This window comes from Nicotiana tabacum, chromosome 17 (assembly GCF_000715075.1).
Source record: "Nicotiana tabacum cultivar K326 chromosome 17, ASM71507v2, whole genome shotgun sequence".
NCBI lineage: Eukaryota > Viridiplantae > Streptophyta > Magnoliopsida > Solanales > Solanaceae > Nicotiana > Nicotiana tabacum.
In genome coordinates, this window is record NC_134096.1 from 61,433,500 (window position 1) to 61,456,400 (window position 22,901).

Consider the following 22,901-nt stretch of genomic DNA (forward strand, 5'->3'; position numbering starts at 1 on the left):
AAAGGCTTGAAATACATCTAATGGATGTGGTTACAGCTTATCTGTACGGGTCACTTGATAATGAAATTTACATGAAAATCCCTGAAGGATTTAAAATGCCTGAAGCATATTCAAAATCTCGGGAAATGTACTCAATCAGATTGCAAAGATCTTTGTACGGTTTAAAGCAATCTGGGCGCATGTGGTATAATCGCCTCAGTGAATATTTGCTGAAAGAAGGTTACATAAATGATGTTATTTGTCCATGTATTTTCATAAAGAAAATGGCTTCAGAATTTGTTATACTTGCTGTTTATGTTGATGACATAAATCTTGTTGGAACTTTAGAAGAGCTCCAAAAGGCAATTGAATATCTTAAGAAAGAATTTGAGATGAAAGATCTAGGGAAGACAAAACTTTGTCTTGGTCTGCAAATTGAACATTTAGCAGACGGGATCTTTATCCATCAATCTGCCTATACAGAAAGGGTCTTAAAACGCTTTTACATGGACAAAGCACACCCATTGAGTACACCAATGGTTGTTCGATCACTTGAAGTGAATAAGGACCCATTCCGACCTCCAGAAGAGGATGAGGAACTCCTGGGTCCTGAAACACCATATCTCAGTGCAATTGGTGCACTTATGTATCTTGCTAATACTACAAGGCCTGACATAGCATTTTCTGTTAATTTACTAGCAAGATATAGCTCTTCTCCTACACGGAGACATTGGAACGGGATTAAGCATATATTGCGATATTTAAAGGGAACTCTTGATATGGGTTTGTTTTATGCTAACAAAGATAGTACAGATCTTGTTGGTTATGCAGATGTAGGTTATTTATCTGATCCCCATAAAGCTAGGTCTCAAACCGGGTACGTATTTACATGTGGAGGTACTATCATATCATGGCGCTCCACAAAACAATCTATTGTTGCTACTTCTTCAAATCATGCTGAAATAATAGCTACCCATGAAGCAAGTAGGGAATGCGTATGGTTGAGATCAATAATTTATTTTATTCGAGAAAAATGTGGTTTGGAATGTGAGAAAAGACCCACAATTTTATACGAAGATAATGCTGCATGCATAGCCCAATTGAAGGGAGGATTTATAAAAGGAGATAGAACGAAGCACATTTCACCAAAATTATTCTACACACACGATCTTCAGAAAAATGGTGACATTGATGTGCAACAAATCCGTTCAAGTGACAATCCGGCAGATTTATTCACCAAATCTTTACCAACTTCAACTTTTGAAAAAATGGTATACAAGATTGGAATGCGGAGACTTAAATATTTGAAACAAGGTTTTCATCAGGGGGAGTAAAATACGCGATGTACTCTTTTTCCCACAGGGTTTTCCTTATAAAGTTTTTAATGAGGCAGTTAGCAATGCGTATTACTAAATATGTGTACTCTTTTTCCTTCACTAGGATTTTTTTCCCACGGGGTTTTTTCCAGTAAGGTTTTAACGAGGCACATTATCTTTTAAATGAACATCCAAGGGGGAGTGTTATGAATATATTATATTATGGATGTTCATTTAGTACTCCGTTATAAATAAGCTTCCTGAAGAAGTTTATCCATATAAGACTCCGCCATAAATATGTTTATCTATTTAGTACTCTATTGGAAATAAGCCTCCTGGAGAAGCTTATCCTTTCGGTACTCCGCTATGGATAAATATTACCCATGATAGAAGATTATCTATATCTGGCACAACAGTTTAGAGCAGAAGCTTACAAGCAGCTTGCAGCAGCAACTTACAAGCAGCTTACACAGCAGCTTGCAGTAGCAGCTTACACAGCAGCTTCCTTTCTTCTATAAATAGAGGAGAATTCAGTTCATTATGTACAGAATTTTGAAGTTGAATAATATATCAGTTTCTTTCTATACTTGTCTTTACTTTACTGTGTTTATTTTATAACATATGTGAGCTTATATAAATCAATTTTGTGTTTAGGAGATACGAACCCAGCAAATGTCCCCTTTGTCCTCTGATTTGCTGACTCCCTATTTTGTTCATCATCAGCAGAAGGGGACTCTCCGTTCATACTTATCTTTCTCCGGTTCCGAAGAAGGTATCTATAGTTCTACTTTATATGTCTGTCGATTCGTTTTATAGTTCAGTATTTCAGGTTCTCTCATAAACTGGGGAAAGAGTTAGCTCAAATTGAATCCGTTTGTTGAAGATTATTGGACCCAATTGAAAGCGAAATTTTCTTCTTTAACAAAAGGGGCAAAAATGGAAGCTTTGGTTAGAAAATCGTGCGTTCGAGTGTTAATTGTTGCTTATATAATGAGTTGTCAACAAATTTCTCAAAGTTTGTTATAAACAGTCTGTTTCTTTTAATTCATGAAAACCAGAGAGTTCGATTGTTGAACTATACATAGGTTATTGTGAATAGCATTATGATAACCTGATGCAAACTCTGTTTTTTTTATTTTTAAATAATAACTGTTTTGATCAAATAGGAAAACTCCCAGTATACTAGTGGTATAGGACAAGTAGAGATTTTTCTTTACTACTAGCTTCGGACTTCATGGATGCATCAAAATTCACAAGAAACTGAAGCCTTTTTGTTTTTTTTGGGGGGGGGGGGGGGTTCTATTTTGAAAGAGGTAAAGAGTCCTATGGTATGAGGAAACTATTTTCTAGGAAAATAAGTGGTTTTCTCACTTGTTTTCTAGTATTTGGCTGGTGAATGGACGATATTTCTTGATTTTTTTAATTAAAGGTTGATAATAATTATGGCAAATTAGATAGTGTTTTGATGAATTTTTTTAGTATTAAAACTGATAATAATGTGTAAGTGTTGATTTGAGCGAGTGATTCGAGTAAGAGTTGGGATGTTTGTAAAATAACGACTCTCGCTCATTAATTGGGAAGTTAGAGTCCATTTGGATTAGCTGTTTAAAAGTAGTTGATAAACATCAAGTGCTGAACCTGAATTTATAAATAAGCAAAGTTACGTGTTTAGATAGAACTGTCGAACTTGATAATGAATTGAGTGATGGTGGCTTCAGGACATGAGGCAAGATTTAGGCAATGGTAGCAACAGCTATTCTTCACATACTATCTTGATGTTTAGTATGAACTTTCTCTAGTCTACTCCACTTATGCTCCAAACTTTGAGCAGTAGTTTTCCTCATCTTAGACATTCTTTTTATATTCATGTATTATTAGCACTCAAGTAATAATTGAAGCCGATCAAATGTCTTGCCTGGCTTTCTCTTGTTTGCCCTGACGTAATTAATTTACAGTCAATCTCTTCATTAGAAATTTCACTCTTGGCATTGTATCCTCAAATTATACCAAAATTGTTATTTTTGTTGCTTTTATTTTCTTAAAATACTCCAACAGCAAGTGCAATATCTTTTGCTCACCCATCAAGCTCTTAGACGGTGAATTGCTTCAAAAGATGGAGCAGGACCCCTTGGCCGAGTCACTCAATGACCTTTTCACCAATGTTTCCATGATGATAAGAGGCGAGCTCCAGGTATAAGAAAGCTTTTGGAATATTTTTTCAAAATGCTGCTTTGTATATCTTTTGGTTCTTTTTCTTTCTTTTGTTGGGGATGTGAAGGGGGCGGGGGGGTTGGATGGGTTTCTCATTAGCCTAGATATGATAAACTTTTGTATAAATTAGTTTTTCTTTCTTTCTCATATGTTGTCCCGCCTTTGCATATACTAATTACTGAATTTGCAATTAGTGTTTAACTTACCTTAGCAGCATGGAGCCATGGACATAATTTTGTAAGGAATTTTACCGTTCCTTACATGTTTCTCACTGTAAACATACTGCAAGGTTGCCATCCCAAAAACAGCCGTAGTGGGCAGGCAAGAAATAATTTGCATGGATAAAGTGGAAAATTGCTCTTTTGATGAATCTGACCAGATGTTTAGCTCACAAATGATCAGTTAATGGTAACTATTCGTTGCAAGGAGAAATTATTGTGAAATTGTTGGTTCATAGATTTCGTTCCCGCCTCTGGTTTATTAGAAATCATTATTGCCCAATTCAAGATCATGGATTAAGTAAAGTTTCATGGAACCTGACCAGTTGTTTTGCTCAGATAGGATAAGTGACCCCATTGTTTCATCCAAGGCAAAGAAGTGTTTGTTGTTTCAGTAACTCCCTCATTCCTCCCTTTAGTTCACTCAAAAGCAGTATTAGCCATTCGTTTGAGGAAGCAAGCAAAGCCAGATCCAGACAAGAGCGTAGAAGAATTCTTGTTTGCTTAGCTTTACTTGTTCTGTCTTCTTTTGATTTAAAGTTTTCCTTTACCATGAACCTTCTAGCATCTTCGTTTTTCATCGCTTAAAATGAATCCTGCATCGTAGTGACATATCCAGTAGATAGGTCTTTGTGAGTACAGCCACTAATATGACTGCTGTTGCATCTTTGTAAAATATTCGGCTGTGTTTAGGTGATAAACATACACTTTCAAAATGGATTATGTTAGTCTAAAATCCAAAAACTGTTACTTGTTGTGCTGGTACTGAAGTTAATTTCTGCTTTTATCATAATGCTGCTTTGCGAATTTCATACCAGGAAACCAACAATGTACTTGGAATAGTGGAGAAAATGAATACAAGAGTTGCTGAAGAATATAAAGGCTTTGGAGATGTGGCTTCAGGATTGAGGATCTTTGTGGAGCAATTGAAGTCTAAAAGTGGCAGCTTTGACGAGTACGTTCAACAAATTGATACAATAGAGCAGCAAGTTACAGAGTTTGAAGCTGTAATTTCGATGCTTGATAAGTACGTTTCCTTGCTGGAATCCAAAGTGCAGTCTGTGTGCCAAATTCCATCATCATGAATCAACTGTAATTCTTCTTTTTGTTTCTACTGTTACATCCTCAAAGCTGTTGCTGGATTGAATCGAACTTGATTTTTGTATGTCATCAAGAAACTCCATACAAATAAAAAGATGAATTTAGCAACTGTTTATCTCAAATAGAAAGGAGGCTATTTTTTTGTTTGTTTTTTTGATAAGGTCAAATAGAAAGGAGGCTATTGAGTATACAACTAACAAAATCCCGGTAAGAAGTCTTTGGAAGAACTTCTGTTGGATTTTGCTTGTTTTTATTTTTGCAATATATATGATTCTTTTGTTCTGTCTTTACTCTTGACTCATCTTTTCAGTTTTTGGGTACAATAGTTTTTTGTGTATCTTGCTCTTGTTGGGGGGGAATTTACTCTACCTAGTGTTTACCCCAATCCAATATCGTGTGCTGCAATGATTCTTGATTTTGTGGAGGATCAAAATTAGTCATTTCTAAATTTTCCAACTAAATGATTATTGAATGAGTGATCTTAAAATTAATCAATTTAACTAGTTTAGTTTATGAAAATAATTTTCATATTATAATTAAACTTTAACTGTTCTAAGAAAATGATCCTTTTCAGAATTTTGTGCGAATCAAGTGAAATAATCTAATTGGGTCTGTACCAAATGTAAATGTTAAGGTAACTAAAGAACATACTGCTTTGCTGGGGAGGAACAAAGCAGGTTTTGAATTTTGATGAGCAAAAGGAGCATCTCTCTAGAACTAGGAATAGTTTGTCTTCATAATCTTTATTTTTGGTGTAACAGCAGTCTTCTAGAGAATATGAATCAGTATATGGATTTGCTAGGAGGAAAAATGAGTAGGCTGTTTGTTTGGTTCCTGTTTGCGGTTTGTACTATGTTGTACCATCTTGGTACTTTATTAGTAACAAAATTTTACCTTATAAATAAAAAAATTTAAAAAACATACTGTTAAATGCTTTTTCAAATAGAGCACGTGGCTAAGAACCACGGTGTGGAGTCTTCCTCCTCCACAACCGGTCTGAGAATAGGACTTGCTACCTGAATCCCTACACTATTATGCATATTTGGCTAGGTTCCCTAAGTAGTTGGAGGCATCTTCGTCTTTAAACTCAAAACAACTTGACTACAATCAAATTTATCACCAGATTAATCAAAAAAGGGCAACTCTCTATTCACTTGATTGATATATTATCCTAACCACTATTCATCTGCTGATTCTTCAACATCAATAAATTCTAGCCTCAAGATATTCAAAGTGAACAGACACTACACCTGGGATCTCTTTCATGGGAATGAAAGATGCCAAAACCTGGGAAGGGTCTCCACAACTTCATTCGTAGGGGAGAACATACACAGTTAAATGTTTTCTATCTCAAAATTGGTGTTATTAAACATATGGTGGTAGCTAAAGACTTAAAAAAGAGAACTAAATTCAAGAATCTGCAAAGGTCTTGAAACCTAAAAGCTTAACCATACACAACACGAATTTGCCAGACAAAATCGAAACCCCCTCTGATCTCTATGGTGATATGATTTAAGTTTTATTTTCAGATCATGCTAATTAGCCCAAGGAAACAAAAGATGAAAGACAGTCCAGCTAGTATAATATGAAAGATAAATGCTGTTTCTTGCTTTCCTTTTTTATGAAGAAAATTAATTTCATTGAAGTGGGAAAATCTCATGTACACAAAGTATACCAAAAAGTAGAAAATCTATACAAACATGTTTCTTGCTTTCTCTGGTGGGTTCAAATTGTTATTGGTCCTTTCTGCTAGATCGATACTCTTGGTTGACGTTTCGTTCCTGTCCATGCTAGTAGCTCTTGATAAATCTCTCTGATCTGTGCTTGTTTATAGGGTTTCTCTTGCTTTTCTGTACTTGGTCTAGATTTCTCCTCCTGGTGTTTGCATGGCCTGCGTCTATAATCTCTGCTATTTCGATGTTTCAAGTTTATCTATTTGGTCCGTACTTGGTGCATTTCCATTTTTAGAAACCGTAGATTTCTCAACAGCTGATAAGAACTTCTTCAGATGTTTTATGTACTCGGGGTACAGCTCCAAATCACAATGGTTACCACCTTCAACCCACAACGGTTCATATTTTTGCTTGCATAGATCAAACAGCTGCTTACCATGAGAACAATCCACAACATCATCTGCAGTGCCCTAGAAATTAATGTCAAAAAAGTTCATATGGGAATGTCAGCTAGCAATTCTAGAATCAAGTGCTACCATATCAGTACTTGATTCTGCCCAAGGAATCAATCCATCCAAACTATACAGGTCTTCTATCTCTACCATTCTCTCGGATACTGACTCAATTTCTGAGGATAGCTTCATGATATAGAGTTAATTTTTTACACTATTCACTAGTTGGAAAACAATCAATTGAAAAACAAAGGCATAACTTCATGATTAATTACTAAAACAAGACTTTTGTCATTGAGATAAGGAATCATGTAAGGACAAGGAAAAGAGACGAACAAAATGCACTACAAAAAAAAGTGGAGAAAAATGGCAGGGACAGGAGTGTAGTAGAAGCTGGCAGGGGAAGACTGGAAGGAGGAAGAGGAATAAGGGAGCAAATTGAATTGTAACTCCCTCATGAGATTACAAGTTTCCTAGTGGGAGGCTTAACTTGGTCAAACCGGAGGCACAATAGCAAAGAACACGCGATATTAGTCCAACCTCTAATTTCTTCCCCAAAACACAACCACCCGTAAAAACAAGTGACTCATCAGTTTGTAACCAAAAGTCACATTGAATTTGGCTTAGAATAAGGACAGCACTCAGCAGATATGGAGGAGTCGTAAAAGAGCAACAAGATGGAAATTGGAGGAGGAACTGCCAAACAGATGTTCAGCTGTGATCGCAGGCAGAGGTGCCTGCTCCATTGCAGGCTTGAACCAGTGAATCAGTTTTGCTACTTATCAACAGTTACCAATCCTTGACAAAAAAAATTCCTAAGGAAATGTGATATATTTATGAAGAAAAAATGGATACTCACATGGATAATGAGGACAGGACACTCAACCAATGGTATTTTGTCAATATTCTGCATAGAGAAAAGAAAGAAAAACAGCTAAATACAAAATAATATTACATAAAAAATCAGGTCAAACAAAGCTCCACATAACTGCCACGAATAGAGCATTAACCTTATATATGTCAAACCAGTACGTCCGCTTAACTGGATGCAAGACGCGAACTCCAGAGAGAATTGGGCTGTGTAGAACCACGGCCCTCAATCTTGATAAGCGGGATGCCAAATCTAATGTTGGTCCACTACCAACAGACTGCCCATACAATATTATATCCTCCTCCTTCACCCCATATGTCTCTTCAAGACACTTATATGCAGCTTCTATATCGGCATAAGTGTTTTGCTCACTTGGCTATAGCAAAATAAGAATACAGAATCAAATAATTTCTTCTTGAACTGCCTAAACTTAATCATCTAAAGAAATATTTCATACCTTGCCAGTGGACTGTCCATACCCTGAATAGTCATACCTGCCAGAAAAGAGAGGAAACTCAGAAATTTTGAGGTAATTTGGATCCATATGTCTATCTTTTATTAAATAAATTAAGGGTGGGATTTAAAGTCAAAACTTTCAGTGTTCCACAAAAAGAAAGACTAAGCAAACTTTCCAAAACTTGCAGCAACTGTTCCTTCAAGCTTCCTCTGCCCAAAGGTGCCGTTCAAATAAAATTAGGCACTCAGATTAAAAGCGAGGAGAGGAAGAAATCCAGTGGAGAATGAAAAGTGAGCATCTCCCAGACTTTGAAGACCAGGAAGTCTCTGACGAGCATGAGAGATTTCCAAGATGATATATGTCAATGTTACATGTTCTGTCACTTTTTACAAACCACATAACTAAGACGAAAGCTTATGTTTACCATAAAAGAAGCAAGTTTTGTCAACATTAAGGCATATCCACCAGGTCAGGTTGGAAATAGTAGTTCCTAAACCACGTGAAAGTATCACTGCAATGTCAAATTTTCATAGCGGGGGAGGGTAATATCACAACAACAGTGAGGAGATCATTTATCCACTATTGTCTCTGCATGAAGAGAGCATATACAAAACAACTAGGAATAATAGATTATCTCCTCGGGGTCAGTTTACACATCAGATAGTGATACTAAAAGATTTACTGCAGCAACCACAAGCTTATTCCTGAATCTCTGGATTAATCAACTACATTACACTTAAGGTAGCTTCATTCTATTTTAAATTAGCAAGCACATATATAATCCAGCATATAAACAACTCACTGTTTTGAATTTAGACTATATGTATGTATATATGTAGAAAATTATACAGTGCGATATAAATTTAAATCTTCTTTTACTATGTAAATATGTACACACAGATGCACATACTAAGAAGCTCGAGTACTGCTTTGGAGTTCACGAACCTCCTCTACAGACAGCAAAAGTCTTGATAAACACATCCACCTTGTTGTATAGTAATTGATTCTTCTGTTGAACCAATAATTCGGTTCTGCTCCAACAGAACAGGCTTCAATAACACATCCTAAAATATTATATTCTGAATCTCTATGCTCATTCTGCTGTTTTTGGCCTCGTTTTAACTCTAATGCGTTATATGACACTATTCTGACTTGTTCAATTTTATCTGACACTATTTTTTTTGGTTATTTCTAAAAAGAATAATAACTTTCTATATTTAAAAATAATTTAACTTTCAAACTTTTCAATTTATCTTCAACAAAATATTTTTATAGCCATATAGATGTCATGGCATGTTTAAGAACTATACAATACTTTTGGCATCTATGAAAAGGCTTTTTTTTTTTAAAAAAAAAGCTATATATCTAGTCAAATAATGCCATATAAAATGTAACCAGAGAGTTTTTTTTTAAAAAGGAGCAAGAAAGAAAGATACCCCATCAAATTGACCCGGAGATGAAGACTAAGTTCGGTGAACAAATCGTACATCTGCCCCAAATCAGCCGCGTTGCCGTGAGAGTAGAGCAGCGTCAGTTTCGCCGCCGGATTCCTCACGTACATGGCCATAATCTCCGTCCCTCTCTTCGTCCCTAGCTTCAAAATGTCCACGTCTTCCCTCTGCACCACCTCTGTCATCTTAAGTTTTCCCGTTGATTCTTCCACTGCCACCCCATACGACGGCGGATTTGGCGGAAAAAATGCAAACTTTGCCGCCATCGACGACGTTACAGCTCCCATCGCTTCCCCTATCTAATGTATGTACAAATTTATCAATCAATCAATAACTCCACAACTATTTTAACACCATCTTCCTTTATCCGCGTTTGGACCAACTATACTTTGAGAGAAAAAACAATTGGTATAACGAATCAATTATCCAAAAATCACTCCCAAATAATTGATATATTTAAATTGTATACGTACAGAAATATGTTTGCAAGAACAGCTTCGCCTTCCTACAAATACGTGACGAAATCGTGATACATATAGGAACATGTATGTGGGTGATTTGGACAAAGCCTGCAAATTTGAACCAATATTATGTTGTGTTCAATTAAAATACGGCTATAAAGTATAGGATGGAATCAGGCGTTAAGACGTATGGAAGTTGTACGGAGAAAAAGAGATTTTTTTTTTCTGGTGTTTTTGTTTGACACGCGTCTGTGTAAGGAGCTAATCTGTGTGAATGGTTACCTCGTAATGTCTATCTAAAGTCCTCTTAGTACAGCTTGTAGCACCATGGGTCCGTGGCATACCATTTTAACGATATGTTTATTTTACATTACTCGGTTTTATTTACATGTATTTTAGTTTGATTTAACAACATTAAATCTTAAAATCTTAAACCAAAAGCATGTATAATAAATTTAAAATACTTTTTGAATTTTTTAATCTTAAATATCAATGTCATTAAGGGTAAAACTTAAATAGTAGAATTAATATTGAAATATTACATGCTTTCTAAAACATACCAAAATGAAAAATAGAACATATAAATCGAAACTTAGGAAATTTTAGTTGGTTAACAAGTTATTCAGTTTAATTTTTATGTTAACAAATCAAAACTAATTTACCTGTTGATTCTTTTTTGTTTTGTTTTAACTATTCGTTATCTCAAGTCCGTTTGCCGAACTAATTTCTGAAAATGAGAAATCTTTTGATAAAAATAGCTTTACTCCTCACTTAGTAAATATGAAAAATCTCATTTAAATCCAAAGAGCCACTTAAGGAACGGAGTTTGCCTTGAAGATACGAGTTCGGCTGAACTCGATAACTTTGATTTAAGCTTTATATTTAAAGAACAACCCCGTGTACAAGTATTCTTTATTCACGTATGGTTCAGATAAGGCTCGCACCCCAAAGTTATGATGTAAACATCCTACTCTAATACAAGCATTATGGGATGATTCTACGGCTCGAACCCATGATACAAAGAGACAATTTTAGCGTTGCTTCTAAAGGGTAGCCCGATGCACGAAACATCCCGCATATATTCACGTAGGGTCCGGAAAGAGCCGCACTCCTAGGGGTGTGATCTAAGCTCTATATTTGTTTTGAGAAATTTATTTAATATGTACAAATTACTAATTTAGAACTCATTATCTTAAAAAGTTTAGAATCTCAAACCCATAAACTTTAAATTCTGACTCTTACTCCGCGCGCTTATAACCAAGACAGAAATATCAGAACAAATTCTAGCAACTTGATATAACTGTTCGAGTACTACTCATCATATATTTGTACTCTTTATATATATCAATAGAGCTCTCATTATTAACGGAGTTTTGATAAATGAAAACACTAAGTAACTAAACCATCCTTCATATCAAACTTCTACTGGTCCGCTTTTCAACTTTCTAACTTCTTCCAAGTCCATTTTCCATGATCTACAAGCACGTAGTTGTACTTGTATATATATATATATATATATATATATATAACTCTTTTCCTTAATGAACAGTTTTTAATTTGTCAATCTTCCACAAGCTCCTTAATATTCTTGGGAATACAAACATCAGTCCCATTGAAACATTTTGTGGCAATAACCCTATATACGGTTTCAGTAAGATGATAACCATCCCAGAAGTAGTGTTTTTCTGCATTGCGGCAGGGCAAAAGTTCAGGTATGCAAGCTGATGTCCCATTTGCCCAGGTGATGCAACATGGGCCAATTAGATCCATTAAACCTACAAAAGAGAAAATATTTCAATTTTCTTCCAAGCAATTAATCATGTTTGACTCAAATACACATAAATTGGATCGGTTGATTTCACAGATGATCATCAACCTGCAACAAAGTCATAAAATTAATTTTTGTAACCAAAAAAAAAAAGTAAGTTACATCAAGCTTAAGTATCCTATACTTCGCATAAAACGAAAATCATCCAAAAGAATTAGTCAACCCGGCACCGGAAATTACAACTAAGTTGCCACATAAGATAAAATTAAACTAAAATAAGCGTGGCAATATCTTATGTCTGCTAATAAACTTCAACTTTAAAAACGGGAAACTATGTATTAAATGGAGGTAAATAATTGAGAGAAATGGGAAAATGATGACAACATATATGTGTTGTGACGTGGATATGGATTTGATGTGTGACGTAGTGGTGCTTACTTGATAGTCTTATCTAATGTAGCAGCTCAATTATTTGTAATTTCCGACGCTAGATTAGTGAATTTCTTGTGATTTTCATTTTGATGTGAAATATAAGATTACATAAATGTACTTGTTAGCTACTAAATTTAGTTTAATGATTTTCTATAATAGACCCGTGGTTCGATGCATAATCATCCGTAAAATTAATCTATCACTTTAGATATATAAAGTCAGATCTTTCTATAACAATCATCCTCTATAACAACACTTCATAATAATCAATTTTTTTAGAACCAAATTTTCATGTTATGTTATAATATATATTTTATATAACAATACTTTACTATAGTAACAAAAAAATATCGAAATAAACGAGAATATTACAGAGAAGTTTGATTGTATTACCATAAGTAGAAGGATTGGTGACAGCGTCGAAGCCAAGCCAGTGAGCATGGCCAAGAATAAGTGCCGAGCCTCGGAGAGTTGAAGTGAGATTCTTGAGCATGTCACTGAGTTGGTTGTTGAAGATTACTGCAAGATTGTTATATTCTTCAGCGCAAAGTCCATTGTGCTTTAGCTGCTTTGTAAGTGATGGAATACAACCAATTGGCCCTATCTCGAACATTATTACCTTTCTTGCTCCTAGTCGATATAACCTCTGCACAACCCACAATATTCATGCTCAGTATAATAATATTTAAACGAGTTTGTTTCAATCTATATTGAAAGTGTAAAAGCATTTTTACATTTACGGGTAATTTTCACAATAAGTAAAATGAGTGACCTAAAAAATAAGATAGAATAAACACTAATTTAACCTATTTTAACACGTGGTAATTTGCTAAACCAGATTAAATTATACTGATAGTATAAAAGTTATTTATACTTTTAAGAAGGAGCTAGGGCTTGCCTGAAATTGTTGAGAAAGTGCATCAATGAGAAGTTTGGCAAAGGATTCAGGACTGTAGTGTTTGCTTTTGTCATAGAAGTTTTGCTGTAGGTAGTTGTTTACGTAGTCATTGCTGCCTGTGGAGATGAGAAAAATGGACCTTGACAAATAACTGGAAAGCTCCTCAGGATCATCATATTGCTTAGGCAATTCTTTCTCCACCGTTCGCTGGAATAAATCAACCTGCTCAGATAAATGCAGGCACTTCCCCTGCCAAAAATCAGGAAACGAAATAAGTCAGACTAGTTGGATTAGGATTTAACTTAGATACATTGAAATATAAATAAATTTTATAACTATAATTCAATATGTTTTAAGAAGTTATATGCTTTATTTTTAAGATAACTAGTTCCACTATATAGCTATTAAGTGACAAAATTCTAATAGAAGAACTAACTCAAATAGCCGCTCATTCAAGCGCTTAAACTAAAAATAGCCGACGGAGCTATAATATATGCATAATTTATGCACTATATGTGTATAATTATGTATCATCATTATATAAACTATGTATATAGCTAGAAAAAATAAACAATGAATATGATCGGCTATTTGTGCAAAGATTTCATTCTAATGAGGGAAAAATTGCAAAAATGCCACAACAAGGAGTTGAACCCAATGACTTCAAAAAAATTAAACTACCTTTACCACTACAATCGAAACTATCTATAAGTATACAAAATTAAAAATATTTTATTTTATTTGCAAGTATAATTTTTTGACGAAGGATATTCAGTTGAACCCCTTTATATAATTTTTTAATAAGGGAAAAATTACAAAAATGCCACAACTAAGATTTGAACGTGATGACTTCCCAAAAAAAAAAAAGGGAAAAAAAAAACTACCTTTACGATTACAATAGAAATTATCTATATTTATACAAACAAAATAGTTTTATTCTATTTGTACAATATAATTACCTTCTGTGTAGTTTTGCATCTAAGTTATTTATGGTTTATCTTTTAGATGATCTTGGCTCTATCTATACATTAAAAAATGAGTTATGCATTTCTCCGGGTTGGGTTAACAAAAAGGCGCGGGGAAGAGTGAGAGTGGGGCTATAAGTACTCTTTCGTTGTTGTTCTCGGACCACCCCTCTCTTCTTTCCCTTTGCCCAGCCGGCTGTAATCATAATTCTTTTGGAACTAAATGAAGTGCTAAAAAGAGAAGATTGTTAGCAGGAAATACCTATTCATGATCGAATGCGCCTCGTTATAAAAACTATTTCATGCTATATATAAAAGCTCAACTATTAGGATTAGAACAGCTAGCTAGTAATTTATTTCCTTCCAAATGTGAAGTTAAACAAAAGCAAATGAACAAAAACACAAAAAGGTATGATCTTACGATGATATTTCCTGTTTCAGGTAAAATACCACACGACCCAGATGCATAATTTAACCCTGTGAGTTTTATTGAACCTCGTAAACTCAAGTAAGGTGGAGAAAACGGTAATCCAAGAAATTCAGCAATAAAATCAGCTACAGTTTTCCCATTTGTAAACCTTCCAGTAGCTCCTCCATTGAAATTTATACCATAAGGCTTGAAATCAGCCTTAGCAAAAGTTGGCAAAAGATTATTATTGCCACTGTCAAATAATGAATCCCCAAAAACATATAATGCTGGTGCCAGAGGAAATTCTGATATGACTGACTGAACAAAGAGCAAGAGTATAATCAAGAATGCTAGAGGCCTGAATTTCTCCGTCATTATTCGTTTACTCGAAATTCTAATGAAAAGATTTTTTTTTAAAAAGGGGCAAATATTTGACTTTAAATAACAAGAGAATGAAGGCACGGATGAAATGTGACAGTAATTAAACCAAAAATATAAAAAGAATGTAGAGAAAAGTATTGAGCTAGGCGACATGTACGTAACTGGTGTTCTGGAGTCTGTTATTACTTTATCCCATTTTTTGGCAAAGTTACACGATCTTCACGTTTTCTTCTGGTAAATTTGACTCGATATATGCTTGTCTCATTTGCGATTTTCACATTTGCCCACATCAGCGTGCACGTCTTGCATGAACTGTATTGAACTTGTATGTGTTCTATTATGGCGCTAGAGAGTATCTAATTAAAGCTTGTAAATTTATTATATATGTAGATATTATTTCTAGAAAAATGTTAATTATTTAATGAATATTTTCGGCAAAAATGACGTTTGATAAACTTAACTCAGTTCACAGTCTGCGGGTAAGCTCTGAAGCTGCACAGACGGCATTTATCAGAACTTGCTTAATCGAAAAGAAAGGTACGTAATCTTGAGTTGTCTCCTTTCTCAATATTCTAGAGAACTTATCCATGTTGATTATGTGCTGCTCATATTTTCGACTAGTTCCTTGCTGTCAATGGACGCTTCCTATATATGTTGATATACGTTGGACCATTGATGTACAAGTTTATCGTCATTTAGCTAGTTTACAAAAGGAAGAATTAATAATTTGTAGTTGTTACAGAAATTATATCACAACTGCTACAAGGATTAAAATTAGGAAAAACTATACATGAGTATAGCAGCTCTCAAAAGTAATAGCCGACAAAGTGTATAACTTTTATATATTAATGGATAATATACATATTCTATGAAGCCACTCTCTTTTACTAGCCTAATTAATAAAGGACAACTCAATATATGGAGGAAAAGAGAGTTTTCCTGATCCATATGAATCTTTCATATGTTACATAAGACAAACAACTAAGAAAAAAATATACCCACAAATAATCTTTTACTTTGCATTACTACCAACTAGGAATTACCAACACTTACACGTCCCTTGAGAGTAAGCATCACACAATTTCCAAGATGACTTAAAAAAAAAAGAAGGGAATAGATCATCTATTTTTCTCCGCATATCCTAATTTGACACCAAGCAATGAAGTTCTTTCTCTAAAAGAATTTTCATAAATTCTTTTCTACTAAGAGTTTGTCATTAACCATTTTTTTTATAATACACAATTAAGCATTACGAGGAGCCTAATTAGGTCTTTCACTCGAAAGGAAATTGTAAAAAATAAGGAAATAAGTTAAGCCGGATTTCTCGTGACTATCCAAACTTACTAACACCCAGTGCTTATATCAATTCAATGAATGCATACCACATGCTTATATCAATTCAATGAATGCATAGAACATGTTTGCACCCTATAGGTCATTTATAGCTTTAACCCTCAATTCTGTATTTTGAAACCTCGAATAGCTCCGTTTAACTTTTTTCGATTTATGTGCGTAGTCCGTATCTTTTTCCGAAAAATTTTTATGTGAAAAATTGACGAAAATATAAAATCGTGCTTTAAAACTCATTTGAGTTGACTTCGGTCGTTTTGAGCAACCGGACTCGGATAAGTGTTTTAACGTTCTTGGTAGGTCCGTATCATGATTTGGGACTTGGCATATGCCCGAAATCAAATTCGGAAGTCCCTATTTCGAATTATTGCAATTTATTGAAAACTAGAGGCTTAAAGGTTTAAAGAATTAATAAGTTTGATCGAAATTTGACTTTGTTGCTACCAGATCCAGATTTTGGTTCTGAAACTTGGTATAGGTTCATTAATGTATTTATGACTTGTTTGCAAAATTTAGTGCAAAACGGAGTTGATTTGAGTAATTCAGACATTCAGTTGAAATATTGAACGTTCTTAAGTTTCATTGAAAATTCCATTCGTTTTGGTATCCGATTCGTAGTTCTAGGTGTTATTTTAGTATTTTGATCACGCGAGCGAGTCTGTATGATATTTTTGGACTTGTGTGCATGTTTGGTTTGGAGCCCCGAGGGCTCGGGTGAGTTTCAGATAGGCTTCAGAGTGGTTTTAAACTTAGGAAAAATAGCTGGTGCATCTGGTTCTGGTGCAAGTTTTTGATCTCGCAATTGCGAGGATATTGTTCGCATTTGCGAACATTCAAATTTCTGTCAGGTTCGCATTTGCGAATAGGGGATGGGTCAGTAATATATCGCATTTGCGATCAAAATGTTACATTAGCAGAGTCCCAGAGTTCGCATTTGCGAACAAATCATCGCAAATGAGATGATAGCAGATATGTGAGCTTCTTTGTAGTTGCGAAGATATTCTTGCATTTGCGGGGTTCGCAATTGTGACATCTCTGCCTGGACAAAAGTTGAGAAAATCGAGATTTTAGCTCATTCTCTCAAAATTCTCAAGCCTAAACACCTTAGAGACTATTTTTCCAAGTGCTTTTCTTCTTAAATTCATTGGTAAGTGACTCTAATCTACTTTATTTAAATTTTCTATTTTATTTCAACCTTAAATCTAGGATTTCCATGGTAGAAATTAGGGATTTGGGTAAAATTAGGATTTTTTGTAAAATTGAAATTTTGACCTCGAATTGAGGTCGGATTTCGAATTGAACTACATAATCGGACTCGGGGTTGAATGTGTGATCGGATTTTGGTCCGAACCTCAGATTTTGACCAAGCGGTCCCGAGGGTTGACTTTTTCAATAATGATCTAAATTGAACCTTTTTCATTCGTGGGTAGTTTCTAAAGCATATTTTGAATCGTTTGATTGATAATTTTCTAGATTTGGTTGGTTCGGAGGCTTGCTCGAAAGGCAAGCCCGTAGTTGAACTTTGAATTGGTTGCGGAGCGAAGTAAGTATCGTGGTCATTACAAAAAAAACTTGATTTAGCGACAGATTTCCACGACAAATACTTTTTCGTCGCTAAGTAGCGACGGATTAACTACGAAAATAGAGTTTGGTCGTAGAAAAGGTAAATAGAAGAATTAGTATCTAATTAAGCGACAAAACAAAAAATCCGTCGCTAAAAAATGGCGCTAAATATTGGCGCCCATAATTTAGCAACAAAATAAGTGAGGAAATCTGGATGACAAAATTTATTACATTGTAGCGACGTATTTAGCGACGGACCGAGTTTGTTGAAACAGAATTGTTTGTCGCTAGGTATTAAAAAAAAGGCATCCAATATTTTCACTTTGTCATAAGACCCTCCCTCACAGTAACGAGCCCCTTTCCTTCTTCTTCTTCTTCTTCTTATCCTCTAATCTTCCATTAATCTTCCCAGATGCGCTACTAAGTCATCTCTTTTCTAAAAGACTGGTATGTCTCTACTTCTTTCTCTGTTTATTAGCAAATTTTCTATAGTAAATGTTTTAGGGTTTTGGTAGATGTAAAATAAATCAAGCATTTTACCTCTTTCCTCTTTTTCTTTGTAGTATGTGAAGTCAAATATGAAGTAGGAGTTGACATATTCTGGGTATGTCTTATTTGTGCATAAATATTTATATTCTTACTACTTAGTGTTGTTAAAATTTGATTTGGGGATTTCTTTTGTGTTGAACTCTTGATTTATAACAATCTTGTTGATATTTGGTAATTAAAATCGAAGTTAGGTATCTTTAGATCTGTGTGAGCGAAGTTAGCCTTCACTCACCCGTTGTTATTAGTTTGCTGAAACCCACCCAATTCATTCTTGTCCCTTAAGCTAATTTATTTGAGATCCTTTTAATTTTCTACTTAATTATACCGACCAAGTGTTTGTATCTTTTTCTAGACCTCTCTGTTGTCATTATTAAGCGATAAGAATGCATAGTAATTTCTGTTTTTAATGAAGTAGCATGTGTGATAGAGAAAAACTGTCCTAAACGATTTTGTATGGTATATTCTCTAAAGTGTTTGCAAAAGTCCTTCTTAGAGATGATTATGGTTCATCCAGGTGGGTTAACAGGTTACTTAGTAGTTATTTTTAAGTGTTAAGTATTTGACTACTTGTGTTGTTAGCTTAAGAAAAATTTGAGTTTCAATTTTGGTGATATTTGGTGATTAAACAACTAGTCGACCACCTGTGTTCTTGGAAAGTTATTGTTGTTTGCTACTGCTTGGAGATTTTGGTTGCCTATAATATTTTGAGGTTGCCTCACGATCAACACCAAAAGAGTTAGCAAACAACAACAACTTTGATGCTTCTGGCACATTAGTCTGCCTCTTACCAGTGGTGTTTTTCCCAGCTCATGTAGGAATAACATTAGAAACCTTAGCTCCTTGAAACACTGATTCAACAATATCAGTAGCATCTCGATCAATTGTTGTATTCAACGCACCAGCAATAGCAATAGTAGGTTTCAGACTCCCAGAAGTAGGCTGCTCATCTCCAGCTAAAAGTTGAAGATGTATAGCCTCTATATTTGATGCTTTAGAACCTGTAGTAACTGCACACTCCAAAGCCATAACACCTACCTGATCTTTCCCCTCATCAGCCACAACAGTAGCTTTAAGGCCTGCTGATTTATCAGCTGATTCACCAACTACAGCAGCAGGTCGATCACGCACCAAATATTTAGGCAACTGATCCTCTTTGATCACCGCCTTATCACATGTAGCAACTGTAACATTCACTCACGTTGCATTCACAGCACTAGTAGTCTCCAAACTTGCATTTACAGCCTGTGAAACACTATCCATAAGCTGCACAATCTGCCCAGCTGTAGCTAAGTCCTGTGAAACCCTCCCCAAGGCTGTTTTAACAGGAACTGTAACATTAATATTTCTAGAAACAGTTGTTGTATTTAGCAACTTATTAGCTTCGGATCCTTGACATCCAACGAGTGAATTATCCCCATTATTATTAGCTGAAACAGATAGATTAGTAAGTTGTTGTGGTGCTGTTGTAATTATTTAAATTGGCCGATGAGGTCACACGATTTGTCATTAACACATCCTTTTGATGAGTAATCTTGCAATGAAGGAGGAGTTGAGTTATAAAGTAGATAGGGGTGGAAAAGGTTGTAGTTTAGTTCTTTGACATTATCCTTTTAGCTCTTTTTTTATGTTGCTTTCTTTGGTTATGTTTATTTTTCTGCTCCGTTTTGCCATAGCTCGTCTTGAATTAATAATGTGCAAAAACTTGGGATAGAAAGAGAATAATTAGGGAAACTTTTCTCTTCTCTTTTCATTTTACTGGAGAAATTGGATTAAATCCTCTAAAGGATAAGGGGAAATCAGTTTCAAGTGCTTACTGGGAATATAGCCAAAGCCAATGATGTTACATGTAGTTAATAAAAATCCATGGTCTGGTACAACTATGTAGAATTAGAAATGGTCATTGTACATAGAAGTTCTCTTTTTATAAGGAAATTCGTTGATTGACTCCTCACTCGAGTTTTAAATGAGAATCTTTTAACTCAACTTCTAAAATTGTTATCTGAAAACTGTTGTTGGGGCTATTCTTCTTGTACTTGTACTGTTGTATACCTTCTTGGTACCTCCATTAGTAAACTGTTTCACCTTATCAAAGAAGATTAAGTTCTTTGTTTTTTGTATAGGCTATTGAAAAGGGCCGAGATCCAACACCAAGTGAGCTCACTTGCACGTCCATACACATGGTCATGATGAGTAATCTTTTGTTAGTGAGCGATCCTGACTTGTACATGTAAGTCCAAAATCCTAATTTTACTGACTTTGTATATGACATTCACGTCCCATTTGAACTACTTGTTTAGCACCTATTTCAGTCCTAAAGATGATTTTTGCTAACTTTTGTTTGAATGAAGAACTTAACAGTTAATTTATTTATGCTTTTATCATTTCTTTTCCCCTAATGTTCATTTTCATCATTAATGAATTTCACTAATTGTTATGGTATTTATAGGAAAATATCAACAAATATTACAGCAACAAACACAAACTCAATATGATATTGATTAATCTTTAGCATTTTATCAAGCCGCGGGAGGGGAAAAGAAGAGAAGAATATATGGTCTTGGATCTCAAGTAAAATATTTCTATGGGCCGAATCTTCGTGCCTCTTCTGGATCTGATGCTTCTTCATCAGCAACACCTCCGTATGCTCAGTCAACACCGATGGAGAATTTGGATGAGTTAGTGATGTGATTGATTCCTGCATTGACTGATCATATGGTTCCTGTACTGACTGATCACATGCTTCCTGTGCTAGCTGAGCGAGTAAGAGGATTGATAGCTTCACCATTACATGTGCAAGATAATCATACCGATCACCCATCAACTATGGCACCTCCTTCTCCTCCTCCTACTCCTCCTACTAATATTAACGAGGTTCATGCATTGCTTTCTGATGATGACCTTCACTCTCCAGTCTCTCAGTAGTTAACTATTTTTATTTGAACTTTATTTTCGTATTATAGATGTTTTGGTATTAACTGGGTTCATGCATCACTTTCTGATGATGACCTTCAGTCTCCGGTCTCTCAGTAATTAACTATTTTTGTTTGAACTTTATTTTAGTATTGTAAATGTTTTAATCTTAATTATACATTTGCATTTTGGTATCTATTTTGGATCTTGTAGAATATTAATTTCTATGATTTCAGTTATTATTAAGAGTATCTTAAATATGCTTGAAAAAATATTATTTTATTAAATAAAATAAGAAAAATATAATTTGCGACGGATTTTCTTCATAGCTATAACTAATATAGAATAACAAATTTGCGACAAAAGAATTTCATCGGCAAAAGAAAGGCAAATATGTCTCAATAATATTAGCGACAGAAAATATTCGTCGCCAATTAAATCTGACGACGAAATGACTTATCGATTTGGCGATGAAATTGATGATAATTGCGACAGATATGTGTTGTCGCTAAGAGTAGCAACAGATACCAACCGTAGCTAATTCGTCGCTAACTTACCAACAGATTCAATTTTTTCATTAGTAAAGGGTTAGCTACGAGCAAATTAGCGACGGACACAAAGTCGTCGCTATTCCGTCGTTAAACCTGTTTAGCGATGGAAATATACTTTTTAGCTACGGAATTCGTCTGTCTCTAAAGCCGTTTTTTTGTTGTTGTAGTGGGTTAACCTTGACTTGAGGGATTATGACTTGTTTGCCTATTTGCTATGTGATTAACGTGTGTTGGGTACAACATATATGTGAGGTGACGAGTACTTATGCGTTGTTGTTGGGTTAAAACATGCGGGTAGAACTTGTTTCCTTGTGATTTATTGCTTCTTTAATTATGACATCCGTGCTTAGGTTAGATTATTACTATATGATCGTTCCTTCCGTAATTATGGATTAATTGGTAATGGTTGAGTATTTTTGGAGGTTGAGGTTTGGTATTTTGGAATCATAATTGACATAAAGTATGTCCCTTGCATTATTTATCTCCCGAATTTGTGTATTCATTACGACATGGTAAGGGAGAGTGTTAAAGCACGAAGGGTGATGCCGTATCATTTTATTTTTTTATTTACTAATTAATACATGGTGAGGAAGCGAATTAAAGTACGAAGGGTGATGTCGTGCCAATCAATATCAGTTATTCACTGTTACATGGTGATAACGAGAGTAAAAGCACAAAGGGTGATGGCATACCATTTCATTTCTCTTATGACATCATTCGTGGTAAGGATGAGAGTAAAAACACGGAGGGTGATGCCGTGCCATTTTCATATCGTATATTATTTGTCCTCTTTGGTTGGTGGTTTATTTGACTGTCTGTGTTGTCTTTCATGTTGTAGTTACCGTATCTTTTTCCCCTTCCGCACGTTCCTCCCAACTATACATATTAAACCTCTATTTTGTTGTTGTTCGGTACATAAATCTATGTTTGTACAT

General features: G+C 34.9%; 3 protein-coding genes and 1 long non-coding RNA gene across 4 annotated transcripts; 2 read left to right on the forward strand and 2 right to left on the reverse strand.

Annotated features, from left to right (window-relative positions):
* The first annotated feature begins 1,908 nt into the window (after window positions 1-1,908).
* Window positions 1,909-4,933, forward strand: LOC107781677 (biogenesis of lysosome-related organelles complex 1 subunit 2). Its single transcript, XM_016602415.2, has 3 exons — window positions 1,909-2,067; window positions 3,351-3,486; window positions 4,543-4,933. The coding sequence occupies exons 2-3, from the start codon at window positions 3,409-3,411 to the stop codon at window positions 4,807-4,809; spliced, it is 345 nt and encodes a 114-aa protein (XP_016457901.1). The 5' UTR covers window positions 1,909-2,067; window positions 3,351-3,408; the 3' UTR covers window positions 4,810-4,933.
* Window positions 4,934-6,407: 1,474 nt separating this feature from the next.
* On the reverse strand, window positions 6,408-10,458 carry LOC107781669 (uncharacterized). The gene is given in 8 exon segments (XM_075234377.1): window positions 6,408-6,653; window positions 6,656-6,748; window positions 6,750-6,968; window positions 7,810-7,857; window positions 7,961-8,197; window positions 8,279-8,315; window positions 9,715-10,028; window positions 10,203-10,458. Coding segments are annotated over 8 exon segments (1,158 nt in total). The 5' UTR covers window positions 10,275-10,458; the 3' UTR covers window positions 6,408-6,515.
* A 1,244-nt stretch (window positions 10,459-11,702) lies between these two features.
* Window positions 11,703-15,082, reverse strand: LOC107781645 (GDSL esterase/lipase 7-like). Its single transcript, XM_016602383.2, has 4 exons — window positions 14,675-15,082; window positions 13,289-13,537; window positions 12,784-13,036; window positions 11,703-11,965 (listed from the first exon to the last, which is right to left on the reverse strand). Exons 1-4 carry the CDS (start codon window positions 15,035-15,037, stop codon window positions 11,751-11,753), a joined length of 1,080 nt encoding a protein of 359 aa, XP_016457869.2. The 5' UTR covers window positions 15,038-15,082; the 3' UTR covers window positions 11,703-11,750.
* Window positions 15,083-18,219: 3,137 nt separating this feature from the next.
* On the forward strand, window positions 18,220-21,609 carry LOC107781662 (uncharacterized). The gene is made up of 4 exons (XR_012701229.1): window positions 18,220-18,403; window positions 18,520-18,560; window positions 20,626-20,732; window positions 20,952-21,609. It is a non-coding gene; the product is annotated as an uncharacterized LOC107781662 (long non-coding RNA).
* The last annotated feature ends 1,292 nt before the right edge of the window (window positions 21,610-22,901 follow it).

Coding starts and splice junctions, on each gene's coding strand:
- LOC107781677 (XM_016602415.2), top strand. CDS start 3,409: ATGGAGCAGGACCCCTTGGCCGAGTCACTCAATGACCTTTTCACCAAT. Junction 3,487..4,542: donor TGATAAGAGGCGAGCTCCAG/GTATAAGAAAGC, acceptor ATTTCATACCAG/GAAACCAACAATGTACTTGG.
- LOC107781645 (XM_016602383.2), bottom strand. CDS start 15,037: ATGACGGAGAAATTCAGGCCTCTAGCATTCTTGATTATACTCTTGCTC. Junction 13,037..13,288: donor CACTTTCTCAACAATTTCAG/GCAAGCCCTAGC, acceptor TGGGTTGTGCAG/AGGTTATATCGACTAGGAGC. Junction 11,966..12,783: donor CACCAATCCTTCTACTTATG/GTAATACAATCA, acceptor TCTCTTTTGTAG/GTTTAATGGATCTAATTGGC.